The sequence below is a fragment of the Apis laboriosa genome, unplaced genomic scaffold, assembly GCF_014066325.1.
Source record: "Apis laboriosa isolate Shangri-la unplaced genomic scaffold, ASM1406632v1 scaffold11_cov152, whole genome shotgun sequence".
Classification (NCBI taxonomy): Eukaryota; Metazoa; Arthropoda; class Insecta; order Hymenoptera; family Apidae; genus Apis; species Apis laboriosa.
This window is the reverse complement of record NW_025221020.1, coordinates 4,061,574-4,075,494: the sequence shown is the minus strand read 5'-3', so window position 1 is coordinate 4,075,494 and position 13,921 is coordinate 4,061,574. Positions and strand designations below refer to the sequence as shown.

Genomic DNA, 13,921 nt, shown 5'->3' with positions numbered 1-13,921 from the left:
GTTCAACTTCAACGAGAAACACGAGAGCGCGACGCGTTACGAGCGGAACCGCTCTTCTCGAAGCAGGGTGTCGCGACGCGCGGACGGAGGCTTAGCAGGAAGTTGGGCGAAAGTTGGTTAGCGGCGGTTAAGGGTAAATTTCGAGAAATATCGCGGTCCAAGAGGAGGAGACGACGAGGCAAGGGAGGAGGGGGAGAAATCTTCTGCGAAGTCTCTTGCGGTCAAAAGAAGGCGGACGGCGATGCAGACGACTCGACCATGGTCCGATCCAAGCGCAAGAATCGGACGAATGAAAGTTAATTGAGAGGTCGATGAAACGATTAAGCCGAACGGCCGGCCGATGACGTGACCGCGCGTGGAACGTGTTCGCGTCTCTCGATCGGGAGGAGGAGTGGGGGACGTGTTGGAGAAGGAGAGGGAGAAATTGCCTCGCGTAGATCGCAACGCGGTGGAGGAATTGAACGCGTACGTTGTCAGACACCGCGATGGGAGGACCGAAACGATATGTATATTTGGTTTCGACGAAGAAGGGTTTCGCCGATCGGTAACCGCTTAGGTCGGCGGCGAAGAATATTTCGATATCGATCACGCTCTCCCCTCCGGGGTCACGAATGTAATTGTCGCGGCAACGATACCAGTGGAGGAGAGCGAGTTGATCGAGTTTTATTAAAGTGTTTCTCGATCGTTTAGCGTCCCCCGCCCTCACCCTCCTCTCCTTCCTTTTCCTCGACGAGATCGTCGCCCTTTGTCGTCGTCGTCGCCGTCGTCGTCGAACGAGTGGCGCAATAATTGCCAGCAGCGGAGTGTATTTTTTTCGTCGCAACGACAAAACGGTATTACCGTCGTAAACGAAGTAAAAAGGGGGGAGGGTGAACGAGATGGTAAATGGATCCCTCCTCTCTTTCTCGTCGTAATGGTGGCATCACGTGCGCTGCCGTCCACACGGGCAGGGGAAGGGAACGTCTAGGAACGCAATAATAAATTGCTGCACGGGGCTATAGTTTTATCGTCTCATTTACGGCGACGACTTCTTGGTCTCCGCTCTCGTTTTCCAATCCGATGGGACCATAAAGATAAACAAGGACGGCTCGAAGGTAAACGGGGCGAAGGCGGTCGTCTGCAAGGTCGTTAAACAAGCTTCGGCTCGCGAGGAAGGAGGACGAGGAGAAAACGAGAGGGAGGGAGGGGAAACTTGAGTAACGACGCCTTTACGTTTTTAACGATAACCACCCTTTTCGAATATCGTTGCGCCGACGTAAATACGCTCGATGTATAATTCGATTATCGATCGTTTTCGCTCTCTCGTTTGCCTACTTCCCCTCTCTCCCCTGAGACCAAAGTCCAAGTCGTAATTGGCCGCGTAGATATCGTTTTCGAGCGATCAAGCGTAACGAGATGACGAAGGGTTGAATTGTAATAACAGTGTAGTGTAGATAGTATGTACACGCTCGAATCGAATTTCTTCATTTTTTCTTCTTCTTCTTCTTCTTCTTCTTCTTCTTTTTCTCGCGGTATCGCGTGACTACCGATTATATTATCCTCTCCACAACAGCAACCCCAGTTCTAACCCCATTTTCCGTTGTTTCAGCGCGAGGACGAGAGGCGTGGCAAGATCAACGCCGTCTATAATCTGGCTGTCGTTGCTACTGACACTGGGAACAAGGACAACGGCGTCAGCGACGAACATGACAAACGTGTCACCGCTCGCCTCGACGGTGAGGCCGATCACGACCACGGAAGTAGTTTATCAGAGATTCGCGATCGAGCCGATGGATCAGACGGCGGTGATTGGCAGCCGGGTGACGCTTCCTTGCCGGGTCCTCGATCAGAAGGGACCTATTCAATGGACAAAGGACGACTTCGGGCTTGGCGCAGTTAGAAACCTCACGGGATACGAGCGTTACGCCATGATCGGCAGCGACGAGGAGGGTAAGCGAAGAAATTTGCACACAATAACGCCACCAGAACGATCATATTGGATAGACTTCGTTAAAGTCATCTTTTATCCCTCCTCTTTCTCCTTTCTCCCCCTTTTTTTCTCTCTCTCTCTCTCTCCTTTGTACCTTTGGCTCGGTACCGGTTTTAATCCGAGTTCGAACTGGAGAATTCATTTTTTCCCTTCCTCGACTTGTCCGTGTAAAAGGGAAGGAAACTACACGGAGTGCTCCAATTTTCCGACGTGTTTGTTGCGTTTAAATTACACGGTGTCCTTAAGGAGAGGCGGTATCTCCGCAGGCATTCGCGAAATTGCTTTCCCCTTTGTTTCACGTAGGAAGGAACAACGATATTGGAAAATGCTTATGTGCGCGAACAAATTGAAACTCTTGTATTTGCAAACAACCGGGATAAGAAAACGATCCGGTTCCCTTGTCTCGCTCCCCTATCCCCCTCCTGATGATGTACGTACACGAGGGAAGAGGGGATGATGGAAGATATCCCGTCTTCGGTCTTTAACCCCAACTTACTCGCGTGTTTAAATTTTCCCGTCTTCCGTCTCGATCGCATCTCGCCTAATTCGAAATTTCACGGTGATAAATCTCGTTCGAGGGTTTTAAAAGGGGACTATAACTATCCACCTCCTCGATTCGAATTGTCCAGTTTGGAATGAACCGCGGATTTCAAAAGAAAGAGTGAGGGGTGGAGTGGAGCGTCGATATGATCGTACGCGAAGGAAGAATGGAAAGAAAGGAGAGAGAAAGATATGGTGTCTCTTTTCGTCCATCGACTGTGCGCGTGTTCGAGGAATAGATGGTCGAATGATCGGCAACGGAGAACCGTGCGACGATTGCAAAGGGATAGAACATATTTTTTCAGAGCCAGGTACAAAATCGAACGAAAGCCTGGATGGAGGCTCGGTCGCGTCCGATCGACAACGCCATTTCCTTCGCGTTCCTCGTTTTCCGTTTTTCCCCGTAGCGGCGGCGTTCGCCAGAGGCGGCACGCAGCTGCGATACACGATGGGTCAGTTTGCACGGACCAAATTCAATTTCCTGCGGCCTATTGATTTTTTTTTTCCCTTCTTTCCTCCCTTTCTTCCTTTTTTCTCTTCCTTCTTTTTTTTCTGTTATGGAATTGCGAGAGAGAGGAGGAGGAGGAGGAGAAGAGGGGAACTTCTGCGAAGGAAAAAGGAGGAATTACGCAAAAAGGGGAGAGGGGAGAGCAAAGTAGGTAATTGGTAGGAAGGGAAAAGAAGGTTGGTTGCGATGGAATATTTTATGGCGTGTGCGTGCACGGATGCAGGAATCGGAGAATCGAACTCGATGCCGCCACTCGTCGTTTCTCGCGGAATAATAGGTTCGTCCATCTTCGTTTGTTCGTTGTTCGCGAAACATTTTAACTCGATTGCGTTTTGACGTGTACACGCGTGAATACATAGGGTGAATCGATCGGTAGGGGGGGAAAAAAAAAGAAAGAAACGAACGGGGAAGAGACAGAAAGATGGACAAAGTGTCGAGGGAAAAATTCGAACGGACTCCCTTTGGGCATTATTCGGGGGTATAACGATGCATTTTCGAGAGCAGAAGTTGGAAAGTCGCGGTTAGTCGATAACGCGATCGTATTAATGGGCCGCGAGCGGCAAGTTAAATTGCCTTTTTAACGAGTTCCGAAAAATGTGCGCGCTCAGCCTCGCCAACATTTGTGCTCGTCCACGTTCGACCGCTCGCTTCGCTGGATTCCGCCTGGAGGGAAACACGTTGGCTTCGATGGACGCGGACCGGACATGCGGTGGACGCGGAGAGTCGGGTCGACTGGGGAAAAAGGGCGGAATTAACGGCGATTCACCGGCGATTCGCCAAAGTTTTCCTTGGATCTTTCGAAATCGATGAATCCGTAAAATTGAAACGGCCCCCCGGGAGATTTTCCCTCTCCCTTTTTTCTTTTTTTCAAACCGTGTTTCCAGATACGCGGAAATTGGCCGGTTACGCCGAGCAAGGATGGAGCTGCCGTTTATTCGATTACCTGCCAATTAACCACCGGTGCACTCCCACAAAGAATTCCTTTGGCGGAACGCGGAACGGCCGATCTAATCGATTCGTAGCCGCAGGCTATTTTGCGCGGCGTCGCTCGTGCCGGGCGGCGGATTTACCAATTTCTCCGTGACCGATGCGCGGCCGCGAATCTGTGTCATCTCGGCCGGCCATCGCTCCGATACACCGTAATATCGTAATACACGGCAACCACCACCACCAACCACCACCATCGTCACCACCAATACCATCACCGCACAGCTCGGTCGCGATTTAACGAGCGAACACGCCACCGTACACGTTTCGTTTCCCGTTTCGTGTCGTGGACGGTCGAATTCGCGCCACGCTTTTTCTCCTCCTCTCGTCCGTGTCTAATGCCGCAAAAAGCGAGGCTGCAAAAAGCTGCAGCGTTTCGAGGTTTATCCAGTGAAAAATTTCCACGTTCCGCCGCGATAAAACATCGCCAGCCACGTACGGTACACGCGTATCGGCCAGAGCTTTGCCATCTCCCCCTCCCTCCCTCTCCCCGCACCGGATGCGCCATACGCTCTTCTTTACCTTCTATTTGCACGCCGTTGCGCGTTTCGCGCGACGAGGATTAGCCCGACAACCGATTCTACGATACACCGCCCGCTCTGCACGGTATCCGTATAGATATTATATAGGCCGATATCCGCGCGTGTACACCTCACCGGTTCTACCCACGCCTCGGTACACGTACACACGCGGGCGAAATGTACGTATACGCGGAACGCGAGCGAAACTCGGAACACGCCATGCAGCTTCGAGCCACTACATGACTCTCGTAACAATCACGCCGGCTCGAAACGATAAGATTGGTGGCAGGCGAGAGGCAATTTAAGCCAACGGGTGCTTCGTCTATACTGTGGGGTGTGTTAGTTCTGACTCTATCGGCTACTTATTTTTAGATGCTTTGCTTGCCGAAAGTTGCGTGGATTTATATCGTTTTTCGAGAATGACGTTTTTAATTCATCGTATAGCGAATTAATTTTTCTCGCTTTCGTGGCATGCGAGAGGCAATTTAAGTCAACGGGTGCTTCGTCTATACTATGGAGTGTGTTAGTTCTGACTCTATCGGCTACTTATTTTTAGAATTTCGGGATGGGATGCTTTGCTTGCCGAAAGTTGCGTGGTTTTTCGAGAATAACGTTTTTAATTCATCGTATAGCGAATTAATTTTTCTCGCTTTCGTGGCGGGCGAGAGGCAATTTAAGTCAACGGGTGCTCTGTACTATGGGGTGTGTTAGTTCTGATTCTATCGGGCCGCGGCTACTTCCTTCTTTAGAATTTCGGGAATGTTTTGCTTGTCGAAAGTTGCGTGGATTTATATATCGTTTCGAAAATAATATTTAATTCATATATATGCGAATTAATTTTTCTCGCTTTCGTGGCAGGCGAGAGGCAATTTAAATCAACGGGTGCTCCGTCTATAGCATGGAGCGTACCAGCTCTGATTCTTGCCGATTCTTTTGCTTGTCGAAAATTGCGTGGATTTATATATCGTTTCGAGATTGTTTAATTCATTTCACAGCGAATTAATCGATCGATCCGAGTTCTTATTTTTCCATTTTTTTTTTCGCTGATTATAGATAGTTTTCGTAGGAAATGGTAGATCTGATTACCCGAGAAGCCTTATCGCCAAGTTTCTTCTACGTTGGCTGTATCGTGCGAGAAAAAAAATATGTAAGCACGCGTTCGCTTGGAAGCCACCTGGAATCGCAGGCCGTTCAACCCCGTTCTTAAAAATTCCATCGCGCACTCTTACGCGTTTCGTCGAGATATCCGTTCGAAACCTCCAGGGCGAAAAGCGCTTTGGACGATAAGCTCGGCCTAAGGGACACCCTGTACCCTTCCCCTTTACCGGGTTTCGAGGGTCGTTCCTCCTGTGTTATTTCCATAATATCGTTGCAACGTTATACGAAGCGTACACAAAACATCGGCTTCTCTTTAAACTCCCCCTAATTCCCATTGTTCGTCCAAGCCAACGTCCTCGCGCGCAGTGGCCCCAGAGTCGATCAGAGGTCCAAGTTTCCACCGTTTAACTCCCTTTAATTCCGCCGGGATTAATTAATTTAGAAGCGTTTCGTTTCAAACGGGGGAAGAATCGTCGAGTTTTCGAATTCCCGATAGAAATACCGCGGCCTCGAATCGAGCGTAAATTGCACGATGTTTGCCCCCGTTCTTCCTCCTCGTTAGACTCGATTTTGTTTCCCGAAGATAGGATTGCGCGCGGATAGATAGAATCGTTGGATAAAGACCGTTAAATAAGTTCCTTTAAACGTCTCCCTTTTCTTTTCTCCCTTCCCATTTCTCCCCCTTCTCTTTCTGGATATACATCGAATGACCTATATATATATATATATATATATAGCGCGTCTTGGTATCCCCTCGGCTCGTGACTTTCTATCAAACTCGAAACTCCCCGTTCGAACAAATATTTTCTCCGCGTCTCAGCGCATTGCCGATTTACCCGCGGCAAACAAATCTTGCACGGCAAGTATCGAAGGTTGGAATACCGTCGAATGCACGATAGTAAGCGGGTGGAGGTTTTAAAGGGAAGTCGATATTGGAAAGGTCGATGCGACATTGGTCGATCGTTGGTCGGTCTCGACTTCCAACCCAAGTAATCGCAATCAGCCGCGCTTAAAGATGCAAACATCTTGGTGGGTGGCTGGAGAACCGTCGTAACCTTCGTGTTGCGCCCCCGACACTAGTTTCGAACGCGAACAATGGGGTTGGAGGCAATGCTCGAACCAACCGTTCCAGTCCTCACGCCCGAGTTGCTCTCAATTCGCGCGGTCCCGGATACAGATTGGTAAACAGGTGCGGTGGTGGTCGTGGCGGAGAGAGAAGCGACAGGAGAGGGGCAGGAAAGCGTAGGAGTAAGTTGTGTCGAGCTGAAGTTGGAACCACGAGCTGTCGACAGAGTCGGAGGAGGGGAGAGGGTCTCCGCGTATCGATGCATCGACGCGGATCTGGGATCTGGTCTGGAGTCCGGGTGACTAGTGGTGGTGGTGGAGCAGTTTCATCCGGTCGGATGCGCAGCCGGTGTCATGTACGTGTCTCAGTTTTTAATCGACGGATTCGCACCATATCCGGCGCGATGCGCGCGGCAAAGTCCTTAAAAGGAGCGGGTCCCCGCCGCGGATAACTTTAAATTAGTTCCGAAACATTTGTCGTTGCGGCTAATGCGTCCGGCCGGAGATCGATAGGGAGGATATATCGAGGATATATCGAGAGATGCGTTGGAAATGGCCGTGTCAGGGCCTCGAGAGACGCGTTAATCGCTCGGTATCGGGATCAAGGAGCCGCGACCGGATGCTCCTTGATATCTCTAAGCGCGGATCAGGGAGGGATTGTGGGACAGGATCGAGGAGAGGCTGCCAGGTAAGATGATTTCCTACTACTAGAAACGAACGGGGCATTACTTCTCGAGTAATCGAGAATATGGTTCGTTTCCTATAACGCGGGAATCGTGTAACGCGTAATTAAATTTCTGGTAACTCGCTCGTCGTCTCATTTGCTCGTTAATATGGACAGCCTCCTCCTCCATGGTGGACGATCGCATCTGGTTTCGCGTAGAGACGGATTTCTCCTGGACGGGTTCGCAAACAGGATGCGAAACCTGTACGACCGGATTCGTACGGTTGGACCGGGAGAGATTGACGAGGAATAATGAAGGGAAGGCCGTGCGTTTCGTTCGAGGAAAGAAAACTTATCGAGAAGTAAAGGCCCTCTCCTCTCTCCTACGTTGTATCCACGCAATTTTCCGCGGCTGTTCAACTCGGTTGTTTATTTGTTTATTAAGGGCGAGGTCCTGGAAGAAAGCATCGCGTGGAGATAGTAGTAAAAGGAGAACTCTCGGAAACGGTAATTTCTCTATAAATAAAACGGTTATTGCTCGTTAATATCGCGAAACGCGATGCCTCTCACGCGCGCTCAACCACCTCGTTATCGATCAGATATTCTCCCCTCCCTCCTTAATAAATACGTTTAATTAACATCGATATCTTTGCGCTGGCCCCTGTAAAACGGTCGATGTTTGCGGTCGAAATAGGCCGTCGATGTACGAACACGTTTCCGCGCGGGCATAAATTCACTCGACTGACACGCATATTAATTGGCCGGCCTCGATGGCCTTAGCCCGGTAATCCGAGGAGGATTTTTCGATCGGTCGATCATCGAGGAGTATCAATTATCGGCGTCCACCAGGCTTAGACGGTGGCAGAGATGCGCTAGCGGCAGCAGAAACAGCAGCAACGTGGTCGGTAAGCTCGGTAGGAGCTCGGTGGTTGTTGCTGGTCGAGCAACCTGCACGACCGGCTCTGCTCCCGCTTCTGCTCCCGCAACCGACTCGATTAATCGGTCTTACCGGTTTTCACCGAGCGTCTCTCTCCCTCTCTCCCCTCGTTGCCAACGGCGCTCTCGACAGGTTGGAGCATCTGCGCTCTCTCTCTCTCTCTCTCTCTTTCCTCCTCCATCTCTTCTTTTTCTTCCCTCTCCTCGTCTGTTCTTCGTTCGTTACCGCTACGCGAGACGAACGAGAAAAAAAGAAGAGATATGGAAAAGGTTAGGTACGAAAGGCGAGCATCGTAAAAAGTGGCATCGAGGGCGCAAAACTATTACGAAGGCGAAGAGAAAAAAGAAGCGAGACAATGAGAGCTCCGATGGAAATCCTCGTCGGCTCGCCATTTATTTATTTCGCCGCGCTCCCAGATTTCCTTTTATGACCACCGTGAAATTTACGCCTCGTATGAATAACGAATTAAACCCTTTTTTTTTCTCTTCTTTTCAACCGGCCACCGTTGTATATCCGTGTATATATATGTTTAAACGAATTTTTGATGCCGCGTTATGCCCAGCTTTTTCCCGTCAACGGTGGACATAATGGCCGATTGAATGGCCGAGAAGAAACATCAACCGAGGTTAATGGGAAAAAAGACGCATACGGTCCTTTGACGGTTAACGAATCATTGTTCGATGACGTTTAATTTAAACGGGGGAAAATAGAGCGCGGTATATGGGAAGAAATTACGAATTAATACGAACAAATTGTCCATCCGTGTTCTCTCGATAACGATGCGATTAATCGAAAATGAGGAACGATATATGGAACGTATCAACCCGATTCTCCGACTCGCCTAATATCCTCAAATATTGAAACTCGATCGATGAATAACTCGTTGCTAATTTTGAAGCTTCTTTCGAGCGGAGGGGAAACGCGATTAAACGAGGGCAGACGTGTTTGCGTTTCGCGCGCGGTCCGTCAATCTTTCACCGAATCACCGCTGAGTTCTCGAATTTTTTTTTTCCTTTTTTTTTTCTATTATTATTTTTTTACCATGCATCGTATCCCCGCTGGTTAACACCCGCGTTGTTTATTCTTGGAAAATCCAACGCTCGGGATTATATACGTTACACCACGATTTCACGGTTAACTCGGTTTTAAATTCGTGCCACCCGTGGCCGAGGGAAAAAAAAAAAATTTCGCCACTCGAGCGGTCGACGAAGGGAGGGGGGAGGATGGAGGAGGGGTGGGTCGGTCTGGGCGAAACAAAAGCTCCATTTAAGCGTTTCAACGCAATTTTATGAATAGACCGAGCAATAAAACGTAAGAGGGAGAGGGAGGAGGGGGTGGATAAGTGTGTCTCTCGTTTTCGAGATTTGAAAAAAAGGAGAGAGGAGGAGGAGGAGGAGGAAGAGGAGGAGAGGAAGAAAGAGGGAGGTGGATTCAGCGCGCGGACGCCGCTCGATTAATCGCGAGATCTCCCGTGGAAAAATGGTCGAGGTTGGGTGACGAGGAACGAGGCGGGAAACAAGGAATCCGCCAACCGCGACAATTGGCCCCGCGAATAATAGGGTTTCAGAGGTTGCAGATTTGCCGTGATAAAGCGAATGTCGACGCTTTCCATTTACCGAGATCGTTTCGCACCTCGTCGCCGATTTCTCGTCTAACCTAACCCCCTTTCGAAATCGTGAATCCATCCCGCGTCAATGCCCTCGCCCTTGGCAAACATTATTTCTATGCGTGAATCTCAATCTTTCTCGATCTCGAAATCGAAGGGAAAGAGACAGGGCGAGCGGTATCGATCGTTTCGATCCACCGCGCGTTCTAATTATCCGTTATCACGCGCGCTATAAATCTGCGGACAATGTCCAACGGCAGCCGACGAGCAGCCCCGATCTTCAGAAGGCATCCGTTATTAGATACACCGTGGCCCGGCGATATTCCGGCAGCGTAGCGCGCGCCCGTGCGATATCTGATTAATATCGCACGCTCCCGAATACGTACGGCACGTGTTTGCTGGTGGCAACAATATTTGGACACCCGATAGGTATCTGCTACAAGCTGCTCGGTATAATTGCCCCAAAGCCAACACGTGTCGCAACGTTTCGCGCCGATCGTCCCGTTGAACGAAGAATTCGTTGCGCTCGCGTGTAGATAATACGAGTGAATAGAGAGGATAGAAGGGAAGTGAATAGAGAGGATAGAAGGGAGAGATATACATTTCGTCGACCGATTCATTCGTAACGTTATAGCTTTGTTGTATCGAGAAGATAATCGTTCGTTTCTCGTTCCTCCTCCATTTTCATTTCGTAACGAGTATTTGGCAAAAAGCGACGCGTTTCGTTCGAGGGAACCATTTGGAAATCGATCTTACCCGAATTTCCATTATCCTCGAGCGAGTTATCCCATTGGCGTGGAACGGGATTAAAAAAAAAAAGAAAAACGATCTCTGCGGATCGAGGGAGAAGGTTGAAGAGAGGGAGAGGAGGAACGAGTGTCTTTATCCAAGGTTCACCGCGAGAAGCTCGCCGGAAGAAATGGGGCGAAGCCAGGGGGAAGGCCTTAATCGGTTGGCTCCCGTTGCACCGTTTCCAATTCCCGATTTTCAGGGTTCGATGCTCGCCGATGGCCGGTCGGGATAGGTCGGGAACGATTGGAACAGGCCAGCCTCGCGCGGCTTCTCGTGTCGGCGACCTGCTTTCATCCTCGTTGCGTTCCAAGCGCGAACCTATGTCGACCGTGCTTTCCTGAAATTTACAGACGCGATTAATGTCACGACTGGCTCGTCCGCCACAGTCCCTCTAGTTCGCCTAACTACCGTTTGTACCCCTTAACCATTACTAATTTCAATCCCAAATTATCGCTTTACGCCAGAGCTGCGCTTGTACACCACAGATATCTGATCGATACGTGCAATTTGTTTGGTTGCCTATCCTCTTCGCCTATCCTCTTTGCGAGAAGAGAGAATTTATCGACGGTCCACATATATATGTATATATAGGTAAATAGGGAAACTCGAATTGGAATTTGATTTTTCTCCTTCTATCAGGTATTTCGAAGCGTATACACGTATATTCGCGTCTATTTTTTTTCCCCCCATTTTCCTCTCTCTCTCTCCTCGGTACTTTGAATTTAAAATTTCGAAAATTTGAATTCAGATATTCCAACTTTGGAAACTCGAGGAATTCGAGTTGCTACGTGGTAGAAACATCTTGCGGGGCGTTGAGGGAAAGTCGAGGAGAGAAAGGAGAGATGGAATAAACCGGGGAGGTTTTTGCATCTTTTCGCGAAGGTTTAAGCTTCGATCCGAATAAGGGGAAATAATGCATGCATGGAAAGTTGAACAGGAGGAAATAACGCGATCGACGGTCGGGGAGTCAGAACGGGAGGTGGAGGTAAAGACGGATCGTCCATTGTCAGACGCGCATTTTCCTCTCCCCGGATCCGAGCTAAGGAGAGGTATATATCCGGCTGATTCTAATGCATGCATTATTTAAAAAGCGTTTCTAGTAACGCTTGTAACGCGCAGGAGCGCGATACGTCGGCATGAATATTTCCAGGAGTGTATACAGGAGTGTGAGTACGGAATTTTGTACTGTATGCAAAAATGAAAAACTTCGAACGAAGTTGTTTGGAAATTTATGCGCCTCGTTCAACATGTATCAATCTGCGTAATATACACGCGAAATTGTTTTTTTCAAAAGGGAAACACGCCACGCCACGCCACGCCACGAAAAAAAAAAACGTTTTTCATGAAAGTGTAAACGAATACGCGATCCGCATTGTCCGCAGTTTAATCGGGGGGGGGATAACACCCCGATTTCGGAAGTTCGAGGTCATTTTTAATTTTAGATTAATAATTGATACCTTGGTGACGGAAAATATATTACACTTCCTTCGTTCAATTTTTCTGCTTCGAAACTTTAAATCGTTTAATCCCCCTCTCGACAACAACTGTCTCTGTTGAAGAAGCGTTATTAATCAACGTTCGTGTAAAACACGCTGCATACGGTGTCCACGATTTCGATAAAAGAAAAACGTGAGATATGGAATTGCTAAAGAAGAGGAAGAGAAAAAAAAAAAAAGAGAAAAGCAGCGGACAAACGGAAACGAGGATGAGGGAAGAGGGGGATAAAGATAAAAAGAAGAAGATTCTAGCGAAAAGACCGTCTCGAATTCTCATGTGGCAAACGCCACATGTGTGCTTTCGTGCCTGAACAAGGAGCCTTTGAACGTGATAAAGCAACAGGACAGGAAACTACTGTGGAAAGTTAAAACAGCACGGAAAGTAAATATTTGAAAGAGAGAAAGAGAGAGAAAAAGAGAGAGGGGAGGAAGAGAAAAAGCGTTGTAGGGGACATACTAACAAGCATACGTACCTCTCCCCCTCCCCTCCCTTCGTTGTCGGTTCGATAGACAATAGCTGCGAAATACAGTGTTTCTCGGTTGTTTGCTCGCTTGCGTGCCACCGATCAAATGTGCCGTTTTCTTATCGCACGCTCTGTAACAAGGGGAGCCGGAGTAAAAACAGCCCAGAGTTTAATCGAGACAAATCAATACTAATGCAAACACACTGCGCCCCGCGTTCCGAAAGACGACCGATCTAAAGATACGAGTGACGAGTTTCGTTTCGTTTCGAAGAAGAAGAAGAAGAAGAAGATCGACTCGATTTCATTGGCAGAGATTTAACGAGAGCGACGCAGTCAGAAAGAAGAAACTCGCGTTTATAGATCGTATATATAGGGTGTGTTATAGTCGGAAGCACTTTCCACTCAAAATGAAGATTATAAGGGTTATATCTTGGAAAGTTTTCGCGCGAGTTCAACTTGCTTGGATTAATAATTCATTAATTTTAAATTCCATCAAAAGTTCACTGGTAACTCCCGCTCGTTTTTTGCCCCCCCTCACTTCGAACAACTTCGACGTACGTTCCACGTACGTGTAACACGTAATACTATATAAAAAGAGAAATCTCGTTCATCAAACGCGACCCGTGAAAGGAATAATCGTAAACGCAAACGGAGCGAATTCTGTGCATACGTCGATCCGCTCGAAATTTATACCCGTTGTACGTTTAATCGTAAAACGAAGGGTAACGATAAACTTTTAAACGTCCGCGCGCAAATGGTGGAGAAGTAATTTTGGCAAATCTCATCTGTGGAGACCTATAACAGTTGGAATGGCGTTTGGTTTTGCCTTTTAATCAGTCGGTTAAATCTCGATACGATCGTAAACCGAAGCGAATTAACGGCGACCCATTTCACTCACGGTTCGTTCTCACAATTTCCAAACCGCGACGACCGAAAACGACGGCGGCGCGCCACGATTCCGTGGCACTTCCTTTTTGGGGAAGGAAGGAAACCGAGGCGAAAATCGAGGTATCGATTACCCCCGTGAGGAAGGAGGGAGGGAGTAGAAGGTAAGAAAATTAGCGGTGGCGGTCGTTACGGAATTTACGGCGCAAACCTGCCCCTTATAGGTAAGGGGTCAACTGTGCATTATCGAGATCCGTTTGATTTACCGTAGCAATAAATGCTATGCGTAGTCCAGCCACGCCGTTGGTATTAGACGTTGTTTGCCCAGTTGCGGCGCCAAACGGCCGACGATTGTGCCAACCCGGCCGGAACTACGTTCCTGATTAAAG

At 48.6% G+C, this 13,921-nt stretch overlaps 1 protein-coding gene across 3 annotated transcripts in view; it reads left to right on the top strand.

The window, feature by feature from the left end:
- Window positions 1-13,921, top strand: part of LOC122720132 (irregular chiasm C-roughest protein-like) — a 162,314-nt gene that overhangs the window by 114,945 nt on the left and 33,448 nt on the right. For all 3 annotated transcript variants that reach the window (XM_043946626.1, XM_043946629.1, XM_043946625.1), the window contains one exon: window positions 1,589-1,929. In XM_043946626.1, the coding sequence (XP_043802561.1) occupies window positions 1,589-1,929 (341 nt within the window). The remainder of the gene's footprint in view (window positions 1-1,588; window positions 1,930-13,921) is intronic.